General features: G+C 40.6%; 1 protein-coding gene and 1 long non-coding RNA gene across 2 annotated transcripts in view; one reads left to right on the top strand and one right to left on the bottom strand.

Annotated features, from left to right (window-relative positions):
* TSPEAR (thrombospondin type laminin G domain and EAR repeats) overlaps nt 1-17639 on the bottom strand; it is a 53356-nt gene extending 35717 nt beyond the window's left edge. The window contains exons 1-4 of the mRNA XM_042458509.1: nt 17606-17639; nt 13329-13549; nt 10641-10879; nt 9218-9308 (exon numbers count right to left, since the gene is read on the bottom strand). Of these exons, the coding sequence (XP_042314443.1) occupies nt 9218-9308; nt 10641-10879; nt 13329-13549; nt 17606-17639 (585 nt within the window). The remainder of the gene's footprint in view (nt 1-9217; nt 9309-10640; nt 10880-13328; nt 13550-17605) is intronic.
* Nucleotides 17640-21371: 3732 nt separating this feature from the next.
* Nucleotides 21372-22089, top strand: LOC121926479. The gene is made up of 2 exons (XR_006103025.1): nt 21372-21487; nt 21935-22089. It is a non-coding gene; the product is annotated as an uncharacterized LOC121926479 (long non-coding RNA).
* Nucleotides 22090-22799: the final 710 nt, after the last annotated feature.

Here is a 22799-nt window from a genome sequence, read left to right as displayed (position 1 = left end):
TAGATGAAATGATTAAGACGATGAAGAAAGCAAAAGTTAAATATTTTCAAAACGCAAATAAAGTAGGTAAGTGGTTGTCGTGGGGAATTTGGAAGGAAAGGGACAAAAATCTGATTACAAAATTGGTGAAGGGAGATAAAGTGTTTACGGAGCAGAAAAAAATCAAAGAGATTTTTTTAAATCACTTTAAAAAGATATATAAAGCAAATGTAGAGTTTGATGGATTGAAGGATTTTCTAGACAACTGTCCTATTCCAAAAATTGATGAAGAAGCAAAACAAGAATTAGATCAACCAATCACAAAAGAAGAACTTTGTAAAGCAATAAATAACATGAAAAATGATAAAAGCCCGGGGCCTGATGGCTTTATAGCCAAATTTTATAAGATCTTTAGGGAAGAGATATGCAATCCTCTACTAGAAACAATGAATAATATTAAGAAAGGAAGTTTGCCCCCATCTTGGAGGGAAGCAAATGTGACTTTAATACTAAAAGAAGGGAAAAATAGAGAGGATCGCCATAGCTATAGACTGATTGCTCTTCTTAACGAAGACTATAAACTTTTTGCTAGCATTCTGTAGAATAGATTAAAAAACATTCTTCCTAAAATCATTTTGGAAGAACAATGTGGGTTCACTCCAGGCTGGAAATTAAGTGAAAACATAAGATATATTGTTAATTCAATCGAATACTTTGAGGCTCACAATGAAAAAGAGATGGCTTTACTCCTACTTGATCTGGAAAAAGCTTTTGACAGCTTGAATTGGTCTTTTATGAAAAATGCATTAAAATTGTTTGGAACAGGGGAGGAATTTATTGCATGGATAAACGAAATTTATAGTAAGCAGACGATAAAAATTATAATTAATGGCAGCAAAACAAAATCGGTAGATGTCAAAAAAGGAACCCGACAGGGATGTCCCTTATCCCCAATCTTATTTGTAATCTCTATGGACCTGTTATTAAGAAAAATAAAAGAGAATGAAAGCATCTCAGGTATAAAAATAAAGAAAGAAAAATACAAAGTACGTGCTTTTGCAGATGACACTGCTGTAACTTTAGAGGACCCTATTGAGAGTGTTCCAATACTTCTACATTTACTAAAAGATTTTGAAAAAAATCTCTGGTTTAAAATTAAATATTGAGAAAACAAAGGTCATTACAAAAAATATGATAAAGGAAAGAGATAACCAATTTGAAAAAAAAACAGGTTTAAAGATTACAAAGAAAGCCAGATATCTGGGAATTACTATAACAAATAAGAACTCTGACTTAATTAAAAATAGTTATGATGTTAAATGGAAAGAAATTTTAAAGGATCTACAAAAATGGAAAGTACTTAATCTGTCTTTACTGGGTCGTATTGCAGCTATTAAAATGTATGTAATTCCTAAAATCCTATTTGTATTTCAAGCATTACCAATTATTTGTAAGGATAAAACATTGCATGATTGGCAGAAAAAACTAGCAGAATTCATATGGTTGGGAAAAAAACCAAGAATAAAACAACTTTATTTATTTAACAGTGTAGAAAGAGGAGGATTTGCAGTCAGTCCCCAACATCAAATTATATTTTGATGCAAGTGCCTTGATGTGGTTGAAAGATTGGTTAAATCTTGAAAACAAAAAACTATTAAAACTAGAAGGGCATGACCTTCGGTTCGGGTTTCATGCGTATTTATATTACGAAAAAATAAAAGCCCACCAGGGGTTTAAAAACCACTATATTAGAGCATCAATTTATAGAATCTGGACCAAGTATAGGAGATGGATTAGTATGAAAACCCCCTTATGGCTTTCCTCCCATGAAGCGATATTTGACCCTTTGAAAAATCTACTGGATGAACAGAAATGGATGACATATGAAGATATACTAGTTAAGAAAAAGGATGATTTTGTTTTAAAACCTTTGGAACAATTAAGGGAGGAGGGCCATAACTGTAACTGGTTTCTGTATCATCAAATCAAATCCAAATTCAGAGAAGATAAAAAAAACCCTAGGATTTACAGGGAAAACAATGGAATTAGAGAAAATTATGTTAAAGGGGAAAAAGTCAGGTGCTTTATCGGCTATATATAAGAAATTGTTAGAATACTGGTTGGAAAAGGAAATCATAAAAGATAATATGATAAAATGGGCGGTAGACTGTAAAAAAGCTTTGGACTTGTCACAGTGGGAAAAATCTTGGAAAGTAAGACTTAAATATTCTACCTGTCAAGATATTAGAGAAAACTATTATAAAATTATTTACAGATGGCATTTACCACCAGATAAATTGGTAAGAATATACGGAAATGGATCAAATCGGTGTTGGAAATGTAAAAATGAAAAGGGAACCTTCTTTCACATGTGGTGAGAGTGTGAAGAAGCTAAGAGATTTTGGATAATGATTAGAAATGGAATACAGGAAATTGGCAAGTTAAACTTAAGTCTCAAACCAGAAATCCTTCTGTTAAATATGATACCAGATGAAACCGAAAGGAAACACGGAAGAATAATTTTCTATACGTTGACTGCAGCACGATTAGTATATGCCAGATACTGGAAAGTTAGTAAAGAAATTGGTATGGAAGAATGGGTTTTAAAACTATTGGATTTGATGGAAATGGATTTGGCATCAAAAAAATTGGAAGACAGATCAATATCACTCAGATCAGGGAAGGAAGAAAGGCAATATAGAAAAAGAAGATTGGGAAAGAATTATTGATTATATTTCTGAGGAATGGCCAAATATCCAAAACAAAATTGACAAGGGCTTCTTGAAAGAGAACTGATTATGTATATCCAATTAAATTGATATAATAATTTCCTTAAAGGAAAATAAAATAAAATAAGAAAAGACAGTTTAGGTAAATATCACAATTAAGCTATTGGGCATTACGGATATACAAGTTATTGCGTCAAATAGATAACTGGAAATTACAGATATTTAAAATAAATAAAGAAGGAAAAGTAGAAAGGAAACAGTAAGAAAATGAAACGGTCTGGGTTTGCTTTGGAAGTCTTTTTAATTTGTCGAATGATTGAAGGTATGGAAGGAAGAAGGAAGGTATGATTATGAGAATGATGGGGGCTGGTTATGGGGGGTGGGGGGATTGAATTGTTATTTGTTATATGCAATGCGAGTTGTTGTATAAATGTTGTATGTGTTTATATTGTTTGCTTAATAAAATAATTTTTTTAAAAAAATCTGAATTTGATAAATCATTTGTAAATGCAAGATGAAAATCAGTTTAAACAGCTTTAGATAATGCCTTTTTCTTTTCCTTTAAAAAAACCCTTTTCTTGCCAAGGTTCTGTCTGACAAATATACTAAACATCTCCATAAAACAGTATTAAAATGTTTTAAAATCGATCTACCAGGTTAGGACTATCTCAAGCCTTTAAATTTCAGAGTCCAAACCAGAGAGCTAGATGCAGATCCTGCTGATATGGCAATGTTATGTAGCATCAATCATAATTGCTCACACCATGTCATGCAAATAAAAAACATAACGTTTAATAAGTGAGAAAATATTTTTCTGGTTAGAAATTAAGCTTTCCTAGTTGTGCACTAAATATAAAAACAAACTTTTACCAATTCTGTTTTTATACCTTTGCAAACACTGCCTTTGCTTGCAACTGGGTATTGTATTCCAGTCAAAGACAGTTTCCCAAGATCTACTTTGAATTGAAAAAATGCACTTTTCCAACCTCTGTTCTTAGCACAACACATGGCCAATCCAACTAAAGAAGTCTGGCAAGTTCTGCTTTTTCTTTTCTTTCCCCCTTTTTTCTGTAGAAAAAAACAAACTTTACCCTGATTTCTTTTTTCCAAGCATTGTTTTTAACCTATTGAAGTTGATAGTTTTCCAAGCCAAAAAGAATGTGCAATGGCCCTCAATGGCCAACATCTCTCTCTGGTGTTTATCACACGGAGGTTTTTGCAGCTTTTTGCTGCTCAGATTGCACGTGATAACATGATGTGTTATCACACACGATTCCTTTCTATGGGGGCTCCTTCTGTGGGGCTTCCACAGTGGTTCCCAAGTGACCCCTCATTTTGGCAAAATCGGTAACAAGCGAATTCACAGACATCGGCCCTTATCAGATGAGTGTGGAACTGGGGTTTTTGCGCACTGGGTGGTTCGAATTCGCGTTATTTCGCACAATACCATCATACCAACATTCGAATGGCCCAATCCACACTCACGTGAATGCGCGAGCTGCCGAACTGAATGCGTACTGGCTCCTCTTTTTGGAGCGTGTTGGCCAGTGCGCTGATAAGGGGATTGGCGATATCCTGGATTGGGGCTCTGTTCGATCTCAGTGCGAATGGGTCTGGTGTGACTACCCAGTCCTGAATTCCATCGCAAGACCCCCAGATTCCAATTTTTACTTCCGGTGGGTCTTTCCTCTTGCCGGTTCCAGGGAAGCGGGGGGGGGCGGTTCCAGCGGCCTCCTCCTCCTCCCGCTTGAGAGGCATCCCTGGCTGCATCAGGCAGGGAAGAGGTGGGGGCCGCTGGAATTGGTTCCGCAGCCTCCTCCTCCTCCTCCTCCCGGCTTGGGAGCCAGCCTAGGCTGCCTCTCAAGCCGGGAGGAGGAGGAGGAGGGCCGTTGTGGAACGGAGCGATCGCCGCAATTCTAGCCCAGCCCACACGCCTGTTCCCTGCCTGGGATGCAGCCCAGGTGGATCCCAAGCCGGGAGAGGAGCGGAACTCTTAATTCCAAAGCATCCCCATCTTAGATGGCCATCCAGCCTCTTTGACAGCCGCTGGAACTGCTCCTCCCCCCGCCCCCGAATACATACTCACACACTCACACACACACACGCAGAACCGGGCATTGCTAATTTGTTGCAAGGGAAGGTCATGGTAACGTTAAAACCAAGCAGGAATGTAGAGAGGAAACAGTAACGGGCACGTTGTATCGCGATTGTTAATGTGCATGAGCTGGCTCTCCAGCTGTTTACCGGGCTGTCATGACGTGACCTCCCCTTTCACCCCGGAAGCGTTTAAGGTCGCAACTCATGCAGGGCACCACTGAGCATGTGCGAGGCGGCCGATACGAATCGGCCAATCCTCATGTTGAGCACCGGTGTGACAAAACATTCTGCACTGAATGCACTTCGCGCGAATGCGGATTGGCCAATTTGAATCCTGCCAATGCGGAAGGACTCCCAGGTATGACAGTACTTTGCGAAATAACGCGAATTCGAATCGCCCAGTGCAGAAGACCCCCAGTTCCACACTCATCTGATAAGGGCCATCGCTTCCCAGCTCACTTCGATTTCACTCCGAATTGGTCTGGTGTGGAATGCAACTTTGCTTCTGCTTTGGTACACCACCGCAAACCCCCCGGGTTGCAAATTTCCCATGATGCGGCACTGCAATTTCCCTCCATTTCCTTTCAGTGGTCCTTTCACTTTCAGGGCAACTTTCAGGGCAACTCATTTTTTTGGAATATATATATATATATGTGTGTGTGTATGTGGGTGAATGTGAATATACAGATATGTCTGTCTGTCTGTCTGTCTGTCTATCTGTGTGTGTGTGTGTGTGTGTTGAAATTGCTGAAATGGAAGGGAAAATAAAAAGGGGGGATGAAGAAGACATAGAAATATTCACGAGGCAAATATTAATGCAATCACACAATTATGCGAAACAGGGAACAAGAACTTGCGCTCCTTTTCACCCTGGAAACATACAAGGTAACGATGTGTTCAGACCACCACTGAGCATGTGCAAGGGCGCCGATTCGAACCGTTAAATACCACCAGTGTGGTAATACAATGTGCACTCACTCTGCTTTGCTGGAATCTGCATCACGTGACTTGCCTTGGATTCGATTCCTCCTCGATTCGGAAGGGCAACAGAAGGGCAACCAGGTGTGATAAAACATTCACGTTATAACGTGAATTCACATAGCTGGACCAGGAGTCACCCCAAATCTGAGCTGCAAAAACCTCAGTGTGATAAACACCTCTCTCTCTCTCTCTCTCAATCATCATCCACTCGTGCAATCATTCTTCGCCTCTAAAATCATCATCATCATGCTACTATTGGTCACCAAATATCTGGAGGAAGGGGAAATGCTGCTGCTGTTGTTGACAATGACAACAAAGAACAGGCTAGGAATCACATCTATGTATGTCTATTTAGAAGCAAGCCCTATTGAGTTTAATCTGTCATACAACCTTAAAATGCTGAGAATCTAACATACTCCAGTCATATGTGAGAGTAAGAACTGGAGAGACAGGAAAGGAGGAAAGGAGAATAAACATAATGAGTGAACTTAGGAGAAACTGGGGTAAAAATGAAAGAGGATAGGAAACAGAATGATGGACAAGGTGGGAGAAGATAAATGCAGTCAAAATTGGGGAGTGGGGAGAAAGAGAGTAAGGAGTAGAGAAGAGTAAGGAACTAGGGAAGGACAACAAAGATAAATGCACTTGGGAGATATGAAGAGGGAAGAAGGGCAGAGGAGGGTAGAAGGTTTTAGCCAGGGTTTTGGGGGCTTGGAGAAGGATAAAGATGACAAAAGAGAAAGACTGAAGAATGAGAGAAAGGGGTATAGATAGGAGTTTATTGGCTCACAACTCCCACTCTCCCTAGTCAGCAATGACACATGGAGATGTAGGTACTTAAAGGATGGGCTTTTCCTACATGAGACTATTTAGTTAGTACAGTACAATCATGACCAGACTCAATACAGTATAGCCTCTCCAGTGAAACTCAGCTGCTGCTGAAATTGATGTCCCTCCAGCATCAGGCAAAAGCCCAATTTTAAAATTAGGTTTCCCAGCATGCAAGCTGGGTTTGATCTAGTGGTGTTTGTTGGTAGCTGCTTATTTTCTCTTTTCTTGCCATGGTTCTTATCAGTCTTTATCTTGCCCTCAACCTGAGGAAATGGAATATTTGGACCATCTAAACTTCTAAAGGCTGAGCTATCTTAAATCAAATGCTTCTAAACTCTCTTCAGCTTGCTTTCCAAGTCACTTAAAAGGAAGAGAGAATTTTATCTCTTACCCAATCTTGTCTCTCATTCTCAACCACACACAGCATTGTGTAGCTGCTGCAAAGTCTGCTGACCCATCTAAGAAAACAACTAAAAGTTACCACCAGTAATCAAGAAATAAACAGAAGCTGTTATCTGGAAATTCCACAGGAAAGAAAATCAAAGAATTCCTACTGGATTAATACCAAGATTTCTACTGGTGTAAGTAATTCCCTGAAGATCTGTTCAGAAAAGCACAGCACTGTTAGTCTGACACTGTCCAGAGCTTTACACACTCCTGAGAGCCTTATAAGACCTGAAGAGAACAAGAGAGTTGCATATCACTGTAGTATTATTTCTTATGGAAATTGCCATCACATTGCCCAAGTACAGCACCAATGAGTGTGCATAGGGAAACGGTTTAGTTAAACAGAGGTAGGTTATTTTTTTGTGGGTTTTTCAGGCTATATGGCCATGTTCTTGGAGAGTTTATCTACGTTTCAGAGGTAGGTTGGCAAAGAAAGTAAAAAAGTGGGACAATTCTTTCTGAGTAGTACAACAATGTTCATGAACAAAATCATGGCCCTTCAGACTTGGATTAATTCACTTTTAACAGAACATGAAGACTACATTTTCTAAATCAGTGGTGGAAGTTGTGTGGCCCTATAGATGTTAATTTGCAACTCCCATAATTCCTAGTTAGTGTACCAATAGTAAGGATACTTAGAGCTGTAGTTTAACAGCATTTATAAGGCCACCTAGTTCTCACCTAGTTGCAGAATGTAAAACTGGAAAAAATTTAGGATGGATAAGCAGAGTCAGCCATGGTTAGTACATCAAGGGGAGACAGCCAACAAATACTAGGTGCTGTAGGGTATACATCAGAGGAAGATGCAGGCAAACCCACCTCTAATTATTCCTTGCTTTAAAAATCCCTATGAAATTAATGGGGTCCTCATAAGTCAACAGCCAGCTTGAAGGCACATATACACAAGTAAATAAGGGTACCTTCAGACAGCCAACAATCCTGATAAAATCAGTCTATTCTATTCCTCTGTTGCATGCCTCATAGCAATTCTTCCTGTCCCCACTTCTAATTATGGCTTAATATATCAGTTAGTGTTGTCCTGCAGGCTATGTGGTTAAGTGTAGAGTAGGCAGAGTTTCCTTACTTGCCCATCCATTTCCATGCAACATGTTATCAGACCTTGAGATAATGCAGGGGAAAGGAGGCAAAGGAGAAAATGTCTGCCTATATTGAAATCTGCCAGAATGGGAGGAAGCACCACCTACTCTGAGTTTCAAAATCATGTCTAATCTCAGGACATCACCAGAAATAGACCAAGACAGGAGTTGTATGTTCAACACAGACACACACACTGAACAACATGAACAACTCCCACTAAATCCCAAGGCTTTTTGCCTTGGATGAGCATTGAGTTGGTTATACTGTAATATTTCAGAGAAAGCTAGATGTTTATAATAAATGGGCCATATCATTCTCCAAGTATTATTCCCTTTGCAAATTCAGTGATCAATACTGAGACTAGAAGACTAGAGCCCTACCTGGGAATCACCAGTATTGCTTGGTGGTCTCCCCTCCAATCTAAGACTGAACCTGCTCACTTTCCGAAACCAAAATGAGATTGGGTGTATTCTGGGTGATAAGTGCCAAGAGCCTTATCAATCTAGAGAAGAATAGAGTTCTGCCAGGTGTGGTTTGCTACACCCCCCCCTCTCCTCATATGTACAAACTACATCTCTGCCCATTCCTACAGTTATGCAGTGGCTACGGGAGTAGAGAGGAGCCATTCAGCACAAAGATTACATCTTGGATGATCTCTGGCAAGTCCAGGAGGATATCTTCTTCTTCAGGCATCTACCTCCCTGTCTGGCCCCCACCCTCCTTCAACCTTTAAACAGCCAAAGGGAGGTCAGCTGCAGAATAGGCAGCACAGGCAGAGGGTTGTGGTGGATGGATACCTCCAGCCACAATAACCATAAAAGGACATATTCAGGTATAATGTGACATTAAGCTTTCCTATATCACTCACAGGATTCTGGCCACGATGTTTTTTTCTTTTGTTTTGGAGGAAGCCATGACAGTAAAATAGTACAAAACTAATCAAACAGATCAAACGCACATCCTACACATAAGTCAACATAGAGATGGACCTCTGTTTTTGCAAAATGGCTAGAATACTCTTTTCAACATAATGAAGTATCAGAAGTGATACTCACAGTAAAGAAGCCTTTTCTTCTCCTTCTGCTTCCTACATAAAAGCGAGATCCTGTCACAGTCAAGGATGGAGGGAAAGGAGTATCCGAAATCCTAAAGTGGATAAAAATGAAGGCATATGTAAATCTAGACTGTTAAGATCATCTTTATAATTGCATGTAGCAGAAGCAAGACTATTGAGCTGTGATGAAACAACTCTATGGACAGCAGAGTTGGCCTTCAGAGGCCTACAAAATGGTCAATACTTTGCTGGTTATTTTTGTGGTGTTTTTTTAGTTCTAATTTTTTTAAAATGCCAGAAATTTTCCTCACCCATTGTTATACAGTAATTTTGCTCCCAAATCTGGATACTGATATTGACAGTAACACCTTGGGCCCTTTTGCATCACACAATTATACTTTAACTGTCATGGCTACATCCTATGAAATCCTAGGTTTCTGTAGTTTTTTTGAGGCAGTAGACCTCTTTGATTGAGAATTCTAAGTACCATTCTCTAAACTGCAAGTCTGAGGATTCCATAAAATGGAGCCATGGTAGTTGAAGTGGAATCATAGCGATATAATTGTGCAGTGTAAAAGGGCCTTTCTTCTCAGAACAGCCTCATAAATCATAGAATCCAACACTTATGTGTGTTTGTGTGGACTCTGCCTTACCTAACAAAAATTGTTCCTTTGCTGTTTCCACAACATGGATAGGCCAACCTTTCTCTTGGCCTACTCTGACAGAAATATGGCTCCTAAGGTATTGCATCTTGACCTCAATCTATACTTTCTAGTCAGTCTAGGAGCTTGACTACATTATGAAACAAGCACCATCATATTTGGCTATGCAGCAAACCGGTTGCTACGTTATATATATTAATTCATTCAAATAATTATATTCTATCCTTTATCTCATGATTTCAGGGGAGTGTAAAAAATAATTTCAACAGGTCAGCTCACTTTAAAACAGTAAGACTAATTTAAACAGACAAAAATAGATTAAACCATTTGTCAAGTTCAAACAAGACACTTCAAGACAGTAAACACAGTTTGAAACCATACACACGTGCAGCTATGGGTGAACTCAAATAGGTCCCAAAGGCTTTTGTCAAACATCCAGTTTTTACTTGGTGCCAAAATGACATCAATGTTGGCACCAATTGGCTCTCTGGGGCATTCTACCTGGGATGCCACAGCAGAAAGGACCTTTTCCCACATCCTCCCAAAGCATGTTGCTTTCACTGGTGAGACAGAGAAGAGGCCCCTCCAATGAACCTCAGTCGTTACTATATTTTCTGAAGGGAGCCTGGACTATTTAGAGTTCTCAGGTATTGACCCAAAAATTCAGTGTTCACACTTTTGGGGAAGTGCCTGTTCCCATGCAGTCTCATCCCAGGGATGGTGGTGGTTAAATTACCCATGAACTCTATGTGCTTGACATACACATCTGTGGGGATGCTGCAGTCCACAGTGAGAGAGAAGGAGTTTTTGGATACTGCCAGCACCATTGTGTGCCACTGATTGTCTGCCAAAAATATATCTTGGAAGGTGACTTGAGTCTGCCATCCATTGGAGAGCTCTCTGCTCCAGAAGAGGAAATGGAGTTTATTCCGTGAATATCGGAGTCCAAGCAGCAGGGTGTCACTGTTTTCCTCCAATACTGTAAAGATGTATTCATTTTTCTGAAAACAAAGTTAAGTGTTAGCCTTTATGCTACAATTATTGTTTTCCTCTCTCAACTCACAGAGCGTATTTTTTTTAATGGTTTGCAAGAATCATTTTTAAAACACTTAAATACCAAGATTTAGATGACCAGTAAATCTGATGGAAGTAATGTGCAACCAGTAACTCTACTGTTTATAATGCATGCTTTTTAGGTAAAAAAGTTATAACAATATCACTCTGCAAAGGAATTCAGCAACAGCTGGTAAGGTTGTCATTCTTTGTGTGTAATCAAAGCACTTATTATTTCAAAATCAGTATCAGGGAGTCATTAGTTAAGCAATAAAAGACTAGTTATTTTCAAAAATCAAGAACTAATGCTAACATGTATGTACATATGAGTAAAGCTGGATTAGATTTGGAGGAAGATGGTGTGAAAATTGGAGGAGGGAACATCGACAATTTAAAATATGCAGATGACATCATACTACTAGTAGAAAATAGCAAAGGCCTGAAACGACTATTGAGAAAAGTCAAAGAAGAAAATGCAAAAGCAGTTGAACATTAAAAAAAAAGTAAACATGGCAGATTATTTTCATAATTTAAAGTAGCCAATGAAGACACTGAGATAGTCAAAGATTTCTTATGCCTTGGCTCAGTCATTAATCAAAATGCAGACCGTAGCCAAGACATCAGAAGACTAGGACTTGGAAGGGCAACTATATAAGAACTAGACTAGATTCTTGACTGTAAAGGTATATAATTGAATATCAAATTCTGGATTGTCCATGTCATCATATTTCCTATTTCCATGTATGGTTGTCAAAGCTGGACAGTGAAGAAAGCTGATAGGAATAAAATAAACACATATGAAATGTAGTGCTGGAGTAGACTTCTGTTATTCCCATGGATTGCCAAAAGTAAATGGGCTCCAGAGCAAACCAAGCCTAAACTCTGCCTAGAAGCCAACATGACAAAGCTGAGATAGACATACTTATCATGAGAAGACAAGACTCATTACAAAAGATCATAATGTTTGGCAAAGTAGAAGGCAGTAGGAAAAGCAGAAGATCATATTACAGAAGAATAGACACAGTCAAGGAAGCCACAGCCCTGAGGCGGGTTACAGACGGGCAAAAAGGGGTGTGCTCATGACGTCATGAAGGTGTAGCCTTTAGACGGCCCTTACCTGAATGCCGTCATGAACGCGCCGCCTGCACGCCCCAAGCGGAAAGAAGCGGCATTAAAAAGGTGCCGCTTTTTTCTGCTTCTTTTTGATAAGCGGCGTACATGTGCATCTCCGTATATAAGCTGCTGCACCGATACGCCACAATTGTCACGCCGCTAATTTAAGTTGCCCATTTAAAAGCTCCGTGTCTGCTGCATCGCATAATGAGTCAGGGTCCCGGGACATGCGTGGTTTGCAGTCAGGCTTTAACTGCAGCGTCAGATGCCATGCAGCTGTGGAAGCTGCGGCACAGCTGAAGTCTATTTTAATGCTCGTAACCCTAACCCTAGAGCTGCATGTGCGCATGCGCTGCTAGAATCGCGGGAAGTTGTAAGTTTTGGCGGCGGATGTTTTGGTTGTAGAAAGTGATAAGGGAAAGTTTGGAATTTAAAGTGAACCCCTACACACATTCCTGCACCATTTTCACCTAACAATAAAAAACGCTAAAACTTTAAATATTTACATATGTACAAGGGAGGTGATGGGGGATGGCAGGGAGACAGCGGTGGCAGTGGCGAAAGCTGTGGCTGTGCATTGCAGGTTCAGCAAGAGCGCGGGAACCAAAGGAGAGGAGGCATCCATGATGCTGGTGACACTGGAACGCACAAGCAGACAAGGATGCTAACACCAGCTGATCACCAGCTGGCAGGAGGCCACCTTTGTTCTTGGGTATGGCGGGGGGAAAAGTTTAAAGGGGCCTGGGTGCTTTAAATGTGCACATATGCTTTCTGCCGCCAGTGCTGACCAGCGCAGCTGCGCAGCTGCGCATCCGCCAGCTGGCAAAAGAAAAAAAGCCGCGTTCGCAGCTGCCCGTGCGGAAGCTGCTTCTCTCTTTGCAGCGTCCTGCGAGGCGGTGGTATGGAAGCTGCGGTTAAGAAACGGCCCCAGGTGAGGCGTCTTCACTGCCCCCAGTGTGGAAGCCCCATCCACCTTAGCCACACACCCCGGGGCGGGCGGTCTGGAGGCTCCGTATTCAGGGGAAGACACCTTCAAGACGTCTTCCCCTGCCCGTCTGTTACCCGCCTGAGTTTGCCTGACTTGAGGAACTGATAAGAAGATGACATGGAGGTCTCTCATTCATAGGGTTGCCATAAGCTGAAGTCGACTTGACAGTAATTAATAACAACAAATTCTAATGCATGTGTTTCCTTTAATAATGTTCCAGGCGCTGCTTTAAGTACATATGTTAGTTAGTTAGATCCTGTGATTCTGCTCTTTTGTAAAATCCACTACAGGCTTACCTTGGATTGCATGTGGAAGGTTCTGAGAGTGAACACAAGGGAGAACTCCTCAGGAAAGAGGTCACAGTAAATAAAAATCCGTGATGCTGGAAAACTGAGGAAGCGAGGGCGTATTGCAGGGAACTGGAAACCACGTGCTCCTTGGATTTGGATCATCCGTATCCCACTCTTCACCCCATTCACAGGAACTACTTCAGAGAGAATATCTAAAGGGCGCAAATCTACAACAGAGAGAAAGCACAAACTGAGGGAACACAAGCAAAGTGTACCATGGAAGCTTCTTATAGAAAGCATTAACAGGCCCTGTACCTATTTCAGACCAATCAAAATAATAATAAGAACCGCTTTGCTGGCAGCACACAGCAGATTTCAAAATCCCTTAGTTGTCTTATCAAACAATGGTGCAGCATTTCACAATTCAAGTTCAAGTAAGCAAAATTTACTAATATGGAAGAATACACAAACTAGGAGAAGTGAAACAGTTTGCTTTTGCCCCAGCCTACTGGGAATGGCAAGATTCCATCTTCTCCCTCTCCTGCTGAGTTAATTAAGTACAAACATGTTTTGTACTTTCAACTCAGTATGCAAAGGGATCTTGTAGCACCTTTGAAATTAACTGAGCAAAATAAATTGTGGCATAAGCTTTCATAAATTTGGTCTATTATCTCAGATGCATGGAGTGAACTGGTGTCCAGGAAGGACCTTTATAATCAGATTGTATGAATACCCATAGAAATGCAAAACTTGAGGGTATGGTGAAGAGATGACAAGTTCAGTTTTAATTATGATCATTGAGGGACAAAGGCAGGAGGAAAGATGTTGCCTAAGGCCAGGGTGGAGGAATGACCATATGAATAGTGGAGGGAGTTTTGGAATGTGGGGTGTGTGCAAAACAAGAACAGAGAGGTGATAAACTGGCCAAAAGCATCTTCATGAAGCTGCACTATTAACCAGTGATGTAATATGTGTAGTGTGCCAGGAAGCCATTGCCTCTGTTTAACCCACTGTTGATGGATTGGAGTTTGGGCATATTCCACTTCAGTTGTTTCTTTCCAATCTTCCTCTGTAGTTCTTTTTTGTTAAAAGGACTGCTGTCCCAATGTCAGAGTTAGAATGCCTAGATGTCCTACAACAGGTTCTTGTGTGTTCCCATTCCTAATATCTGATATATGGGCATAAATCATGGAATTTTTTCTTCTTTATTTAACTTTTATATGCCACATTTTCCCCAGTATGGGACCCAACACAGCCTATAAAAGGTTAAAACAACGTTAATTAAAAACTTGATCATAAAAACATAAAACAGAATTGAACAAATCATCACATTGAAACACCATTAAATTCAGAGAAATCTAAAATCATTTAAAAAAATAATAAAGTTTAAAACACAAACACTTCATAAAAAGGCTCCCTGAAACCAAGTGAATAAAAACAATTTGACTAGAAAGATCTTTGTCTGCCAGTGAAAGGAGAGCAGAGAGAGGATCCAGCCTAGCCTATATGGCCACTGAGAAGGGTCTCCCCTGTGCCCTCACTAGCCAGGCCTATGATGGCAGTGGATGGATCCTGTCCTGAGAATCTTAAAACTCTAACAGATTATCATAGGAATCTTTTGTAACTTAATGGAAGCTCCACCATTTTATATTGTCCCTTGCTTTGCAACATTTACCTTAGCAGCTCTGCTGTCACCCCTCCCTAAAATAGGACACAGTGTACTTGAGCAATAAATGCTAGATGTTTTTCTAACAATATTAATACATAATAATACATTATAACTCTTCTGATTTTAATGTTCATGTTAATGACGTATGAGAGGGGGAGGGGGAGACAATGAGTAACATTCACTCATTAGTTTTTTGTGGTTTTTTGGGGCTATGTGGCCATGTTCTAGAAGAGTTTCTTCCTGACGTTTTGCCAGCATCTGTGGCTGGCAACTATGGATGCTGGCCATGAAAGCCTTCAACTTCACATTCACTCATTATTTCACAATTGTTGTTTTTAGGGTCATTGGAAGAGGGGTTGTCCACTTATCCAAATTTGAAAAAGATGGGAAGAAAAATAAATTAAAAAAACACACATTAGTAAGGCATTGCTGATGCATTGAGGCCATGCTATTGAGGACACAGCTGCGCTGAGCAGGACACGTTTCTAGGATGAAGGACCATCGCCTCCCAAAAATAGTATTCTATGGTGAACTCACCACGGGGTCAGTGTAAGAGGAGCGCTCCAAAGAAGAGATACAAGGACTCCCTGAAACAACATCTCAGGCTCGGCCAAATAGATCACCAACAATGGTCTGCCCTGGCCTCGCATCGGGAGGCATGGAGACGCACTATCCATGATGTTGCAGCCTTTTTTGAAAGCTCATGCCGAATGAGTCTCAAAGAGAAACGACAACGCAGAAAGAATCACAACCTGGAAACATCACCCAAGGAGACTTTCTGCTGTGCTTTCTGCAATCGGACTTGTTTATCTCAGATTGGCCTTTTTAATCATAAATGCGCTTGTAGAAAGCACGGAATGTGTCCTTCCTGAACCTTCGTTCGCGAAGCAAAGTCAGAGAGAGACCATAAAGTCTAGTGCTAATATTTCATAAAACCATTAGGGTAAAAATTAAAGCTAATACATTAGCCATTTTGCATAATATTCCAAATTCTTTCCCCAACATCCCAGAAGCATCATTTTTGATTTCAGTACCAAAAGGATGATTTCAATTTTGGGAGTCTTGAAATGGTCCATCAAGAGTTGGTACCTGGAGAGGCAACTTAGAAAATGCATAAGTCACCTGGTCATAGCCATCATCTCTCTAGTGAGATGTATTTTATTTCCATATTGCTAAAGTTGAACTATATGTATTAACAAACAGCAATTTCATGCAAATCACTGTCCTCCTTTGTCCTCTTCTTGGCTGATGCTGAAGTGGCAATGCTGTGAATGCCTGTTACTGGTGGGTATACATAAAACATGTATATACGCATATACTTTACGTACTCATTTTTGACAAACTGAAAGTTGATCTACAACAGATGTTTCACATTTAAAGATAATCCATTGGACTTCCGTAGATACAGGTTTTGCCACACCCAGACATTTTGCAGCCTGAGGTGATGGAGCACAGCTTTGGCTCTGCTTCTAGCCTCTTAAGATGCATGTGTCATTTAAACAGCATACCTCCAAAGTGACCTGAAGCAGCTTTATTTTGTCCTGTCTGTTTGGTCCCAAAGGCCCAGTCCGCACAGGCATAAAGTACGTCCCCAGGACATACTAGGGTTAGGAAAGGGCATGGTTTACGCACGCCCCTAACCCTAGTACGTCCTGGGGACGTACAAAATGGCAGCGCCTGTTCTACATGGGCGCTGCCATCTTGACGTAGCAGATGCTTAGCATCTGCACGTCACGCCGAGCTAATGACGTCACGAGTGCACCATTGGCGCCTTACGGCGTCATTAGCGCGCCGCAACAAGAAGCGCCATTTTGGCACCTCTTTTTTGTGGTGCTGGGGAGCCTCGCGGTTTGGCTGCTGGGGCTCCTCAGTGCTGCTAATGACGCCGGCGGCAGACCGCCACTTTCAGGTGGTCTGTAACGCGCCAAAGTTAACATTACTATATGCATTTAGACTGAAAGCTCTAGGGATTTGGCCATTAGCCTAACTGTCTTTGTTATGCACAAATATAGTCATGCCTACATGTGTGTGTGTGTATGTGTGTGTGTGCGCGCACCTTAAAGTCGCCTGTCTTACTCTCCCGCAAAGACAGGCAGCTTCCAAGGAATTCACATTCTTCATAGAAGAAAGCAAGACATGTGTGGCCTTAGGGAAATCACATGGAATTTTTAAAAAGTAGAAGGGGTAAGCTGGTTGAACAGAAAACATCTGCCAAGCACAGAGTTCAGCCCTGCTATGTCAGCTAAGCTAAGCCTGCAGTGTCCCGTGGAAACACCAGCAACACAAAATTAATCCATTTAACAAGGGGAAATACCCATGTTTTTATGTTGTCACACATATTGTATTGTGGAGTACCTAGAAACAGATTAGGCCTAACCACCTAAAGGCACCAGATATCATGTGGTCTTGGAAGCTAAGCAGGGTCAGCACCAATTACTACTTGGATGGAAAACCGGGAATGAAAACCAGCTGCTGTAGGCTATATTTCAGAAAAAGGAACTGGCAAAACCACTTTGCCTAAGAAAACCCTATGAAATTCATGGGGTTGCCATAAGTCAACAGGCAACTTGACTGCACACACACACACACACACAGAAGAATGAATGAGTCCTACCTGAAGGCTCGGCATGTATATGCACTGCCTCCATAATTGGTTTCCTTTTCTCAAAATCCCAATTTAAATTAACTATTCTTTGCCTAAGGATCAAAAGGAAATAGTGATCTTGAGCCTGTATCTCTTGATAAAGATACTAATTAATATGATTAAAGTCACACCACTTTTCTCATTAGATCACTCATAGCTATACAAGTTGTCTAAAGCTACAATCCTAAGTGTACATATTTGGAAGTAACTTCTACTAATTGTGGTGCAGGCTTAAGAGATAGCTATCTCTTGATTTGGGTGCTGTGGAGAGAACAGGAAGATTAGAACCTTGGCAACAGCCAATGGGAGCAAAGCCAAAAAAGGTGGGGGCTGCTCCCAGGAGTGAGTATAAAAAGAGGGGCAGAGCAGTGTTTGGAGTTAGTTAGGGTTGATGTTTTAGTGTCCTGAGGGGTGAGGAGCCATTGAGGCTAGCATAGGCTGCTGTGAGGGGCAGTTAGGAAGGGTTCTAGGTATTCAAGATAGGGAGGAGGAGTCTCCTGAATTAAATTGTTGTAGTGTCCTGCAGGAGACATAGTGTTTGGTGACTAGTGGAGACACAGGTAACCAGAAGGGTTATAAGATACAAAAGTTTAATAAAGTTCTGTGATAATGTAGGGGCTGTATAGAACTGCTTGACTTGCCAGTGTGGGAATGGCATGGGGGCATGGCATTTGGAGAACACATGGCCTGATGCCATCCCCACGTCAGTATCACGGTGCCCATCTGACTGCATGGTGCTGGCATCTAAAGAGAGTTGTAGTGCAGGAGACACAAAAGAGAGTCCCAGGTTTGAGTCTCACAGTGAAGGATTGGTAGGATAGTGGCCCTCATCATGACAGGTGCAAATAAGCTATTTTTGCATTCTGCTTGCTATGTATTATATCTTTGAAACAATTTCCATCTGTCTTACCCAACTGAAGTCCTGTGTCAAATTATATATTTTGAGCTTTTTTGTGGGTTTTTTGGGCTATGCGGCCATTTCCCAGAGCATGGAACATGGCCACATAGCCCGAAAAACCCACAAAAAACTATGGATGCCGGCCATGAAAGCCTTCGACTTTACATATTTTGAGCTTCTTTGTAATACTTTCCATTGGCTTGTCATAATTTGTTTGATGCTGCCCTTATCTTTTAAATGATCCCTTGCATCCTTAGTAGAGTTCCCAGGTGAAATAAGAGACAGGGCTCCTGAGCTTTTAATGATGATGTAGAATGGTCTTGTTCATGTCCATTAAAGGAGCAGTAGTCATGTCCCTTATTTCAGGTGACAATTCTAATCCTGAACAAACTGTACTAGTCTGCATCCCTCAACACAAGCCTTTGTAGATGTTTTTCATTCCCTCACCCTCCCACCCCAAGTAATATGTTACAAAGCTTATAGTCTTGTTCATTATAACATGTATTTCTAAGTGCCAGTTTATACAGGGAAAGCTATAATACATTTCTGTTGCTGCTTCAACATACGAACAAATGTATTCCTTCTAATCTATTGGGATTTTCCCAATATGGGCTCTTTTCTTTCTTTCCCCCACTGGAGAAAAAAAGCAAACCAGCTTTCCATTGGGTTTTATTTGATCATTCCAGTTTGCTGTATTTTGTCCGCATGTCATTTGTTTTAATTATCTTAAACCAGAACCTCTGAATGGGAGGAGGAAAATCTAAATCAACTGAATAACATGATTGTTGGAAAGTTGGATCCCTGCACGTGTTATTCCTTCTCATCTAGTGTCTTTACACACTACACATTTACAGCACTACTACAGTTCCATCCTAAGGAATCCTGGGAGTTACAGTTGAGGGAGGAGTATTTATAGTTCTTGGCCACAGAATCCTGGAGCCACTTCAAACTACAAGCCCAGAATTTTATAGGACATAGCCATGGCAGTTAAAGTGGAATGATGGTGCTATAACTGTGTAGTGTGAAAGGTCCCCTGATTAAAAACTGTCTCCTCAATGGAAGGGCTGACTGTGGCAGATGACCAGAAACAGTTTTTGCAATGCAGCCAGCTGTGGTTTATGGACAGTTTCCTCAGATATGGAAGGGCAACTCTTTCTCAAACTGATGTAAATGAAAAGCCAAAGCAGCCCTCTTCAGTTTCATCTCTCACATTAAAAGGACCTTTTTAATGATTAAAGTCAAGCAGAGATTATGTAGGATCTTATTAATGAACAACAGCTGTCAATACTTGAAAGAATGTCAGCAGCTTATGTTGTGAAGGAGCAGCATAGATACCACCAGAGATATGGGGATGGATACATCACACAGATCAAGAGAATGCCAGGAGCAGCATTTGTGAAAGCTCTCAAGTTACACAAGTATGTAATCACTTTTGGCTGGGAAAGGAACTGATGATGTGACTCTCCACAAGTGCCTTCTGTCCTGGAGCAAGTAAGTAGGAGAAAGCTGGAAGAGTTGACATAGAGATGTTCTGCCACTCCATTAAAATCAAGAGCTGAAATATAACTTCTGTTTTACACAGTCCTTCTCAACCTTCAGATTGTTTGTGTTCAGAAGAGTTTCTATAATCTGCCTATGTTTAAACAACAATTAGGAGGTGACCAAAAGCAAGTACAATTGCAGCGCTGTGTTGACAGTTTTTATTTGAAGCAGAGAAATGGGCAGAAACTATTGAGTTTATCACACGGGAAGCATCCCATACAGAAACGGGATTTAAAACCTGGAAAAACTCAAAGGAGACATGCAAAAGCGTGATTGATTTTCAGACACATAGCAACATTAAACCAGCTAGAAAGTAGACAAAATGTGATTCTTTTTACTTTTCAGATTTTCCAGAAGTAAAAGGAATCGCATCTTGTCTACTTTCTAGCTGGGTTAATTTCGCATTAATGCACTTTAACAGCGACATCATCTGAAAATCAATTGTGCTTTTGCATGTCTTTTCTACTTTCTCTTTGGGTTAATGTTAGGATATTGTCTGATAATAAATCCACTTTTGCTGGGGGGTGCTTCACTTTAAATCCCTTTTTTTGCACGGGATCTCTCCCGTGTGATGAACTTTTCCTTGCCAAACAGACAGAGAACAATAGCTAGACTACAAAGTGTGGAAATATTACTTTTGGGATTATAAACAGTAATTTAATGTTTGCATTACAAATCTCAGAATCTCCTGGCCAGCATGACTAGCGGGCCAATTATATTACAAAAGCTGAGATCCTACCTACACCTATGTATAGCTCCACATATGTAGTTCATCCTTCCACTACTTTGCCACTGTCACACCCTTGCTGCTGTAGTTCATGGAAGGAGTGAACAGAAGGGATTAGCAATTCATACCACAGAGAAGCAGATGGACTCAGGCTAGTCCTAGGATTAGCACTGCAGAAACAATGCAGTTTGACCTCACTTTAACTGTCATGGCTCAATGCTATGGGGTTCTGGGAATTGTAGTTTGTGAGATATTCTCTATTAGAGAGGTCTGGTGCCACAGCAAACTGTAATTCCCAGAATTCCATAGCATTAAAATATGACAGTTAAACTGGTATCAAACTGGATTATTTTTGCAGTGTGGGTACAGCCTCATTTTGGTTGTGGAAGAGGAAGAAATTAGGATGCACTCTCAAAGGGAAAACACTTGCCTTTTCCTTCCCCAAGGAGTCCAGAGCAGCCAGATCTTGACAAAGTGCCTCCCTCTTCCTCTCCCTCCCTACCAATAGGAAACATCAGCAGCAACCCCTCTTGGGATTTGACAATGCTGGACAGTGGGAGGGTTTTGCACAGAAAGCAATAGGAAAATAATAGCCTTTGGTGACCCATCTAAAACAGTTGCTTATACATGTGTGAGTTAAGCATGGACCAATCACTAATGGGATGCCAGCCATTCTGCAGGAAAGGTACTTTTTTTGGATATAAATGCAAATTCCCCAACCATGATGACCAGTGGCCACACTCACTCTCTCCAGACGCTCCGTGCTGTTAATCATTTTACAACACAATCTCCACTTTGATGTTTATAAATCTTTATCATGTTACCCATTATTTATCATGAATAACTTACATGATATTAAGCACTGTAGTTTGTATTCTTTATCATAAGAGCTTACATGCATCCCCAGAGGTAATTTTTTTTATCACTTCAGGTGAGATGACACCTGATGATAACTAAGGATTTGGATTTTCTGTATCTTCAAGACACACACTACCATTATGCATTTTATGCTCCTAAGCCTTTCTCCCTTCCTAATTTGTGAGTTTATAAGATGTACTGATGATTATACACCTTTATAATATAATGATTATGAGCATTATTATTAATTATTATTATTAAACTTTATTTCTAGAGCGCTGTAATTATCTGAGCATTTGAACAAACCCAGAGAGAAACAAGGCTCCACTGGTTCATACAGATGAAATGCATGGGACCCATCAGATTAATGAAAATGTTTGTTTTTCATATTGCCATAATAGTTCAAATAAAGCTGCATTAGCAACGGTAGGCCTGGGTGGGACATGCTCTTCTTTGTGTCATTCATGAATGTATTCAGAAAGATATTAGCTTGTATTGTGCAATGCAAAACCTGAAGGTCTCATTTCAACATCAGGTGGGCACTGTTGTGCAACAAATCAATGCAGTGGTTTGATTTGGCACCTCTAAAAGATAATGGCTGAAGCACCTGCCAGGTTTACTGGGAGGGGTACTTCATGGCTCTGAGCACCCTGGAGAGGATCAGAGATTGGCACTGTCAGTACATGCAAAACATCCAGACCTTGCCAGATATCTATCAGCCTTCTTGTTCCCTGGCTGGCATGTACACCAGGTCTTAAGAGACGAAGGCAGGTCTCCAAGACGTTATTCTTTTGATCAACTCAGATTTAAGGCTAGTCGGATGAGTTCTCCTGTTTCATGTGTTCCTGTTTAATTAAAAAAAAAAAAGAATCACCCTGCATCACACCAATGGAGCGTAAATAATAGAGTGAGCCCGCACCATACGCAGGCTCATTATAGGCGACTTCCAGCTTACACTTTGATCCCATCAACTTTCTGCCTCACCCTTTCGAATGATTGTTTTAGATTTGTATATTGTATATTGTTTTATTGCTTTTATCTATTTTATGATGTGTTTGTAACTGGTTTTAAATTTTGTGTACACCGCTTTGATGTTCTGGAAAAGCGGTATAAAAATAAAATTTATTATTATTATTATT

This window comes from Sceloporus undulatus, chromosome 3, assembly GCF_019175285.1.
Source record: "Sceloporus undulatus isolate JIND9_A2432 ecotype Alabama chromosome 3, SceUnd_v1.1, whole genome shotgun sequence".
Classification (NCBI taxonomy): domain Eukaryota; kingdom Metazoa; phylum Chordata; class Lepidosauria; order Squamata; family Phrynosomatidae; genus Sceloporus; species Sceloporus undulatus.
The sequence above is the reverse complement of the archived record's forward strand: the minus strand, read 5'-3'. Positions and strand labels throughout refer to the sequence as shown.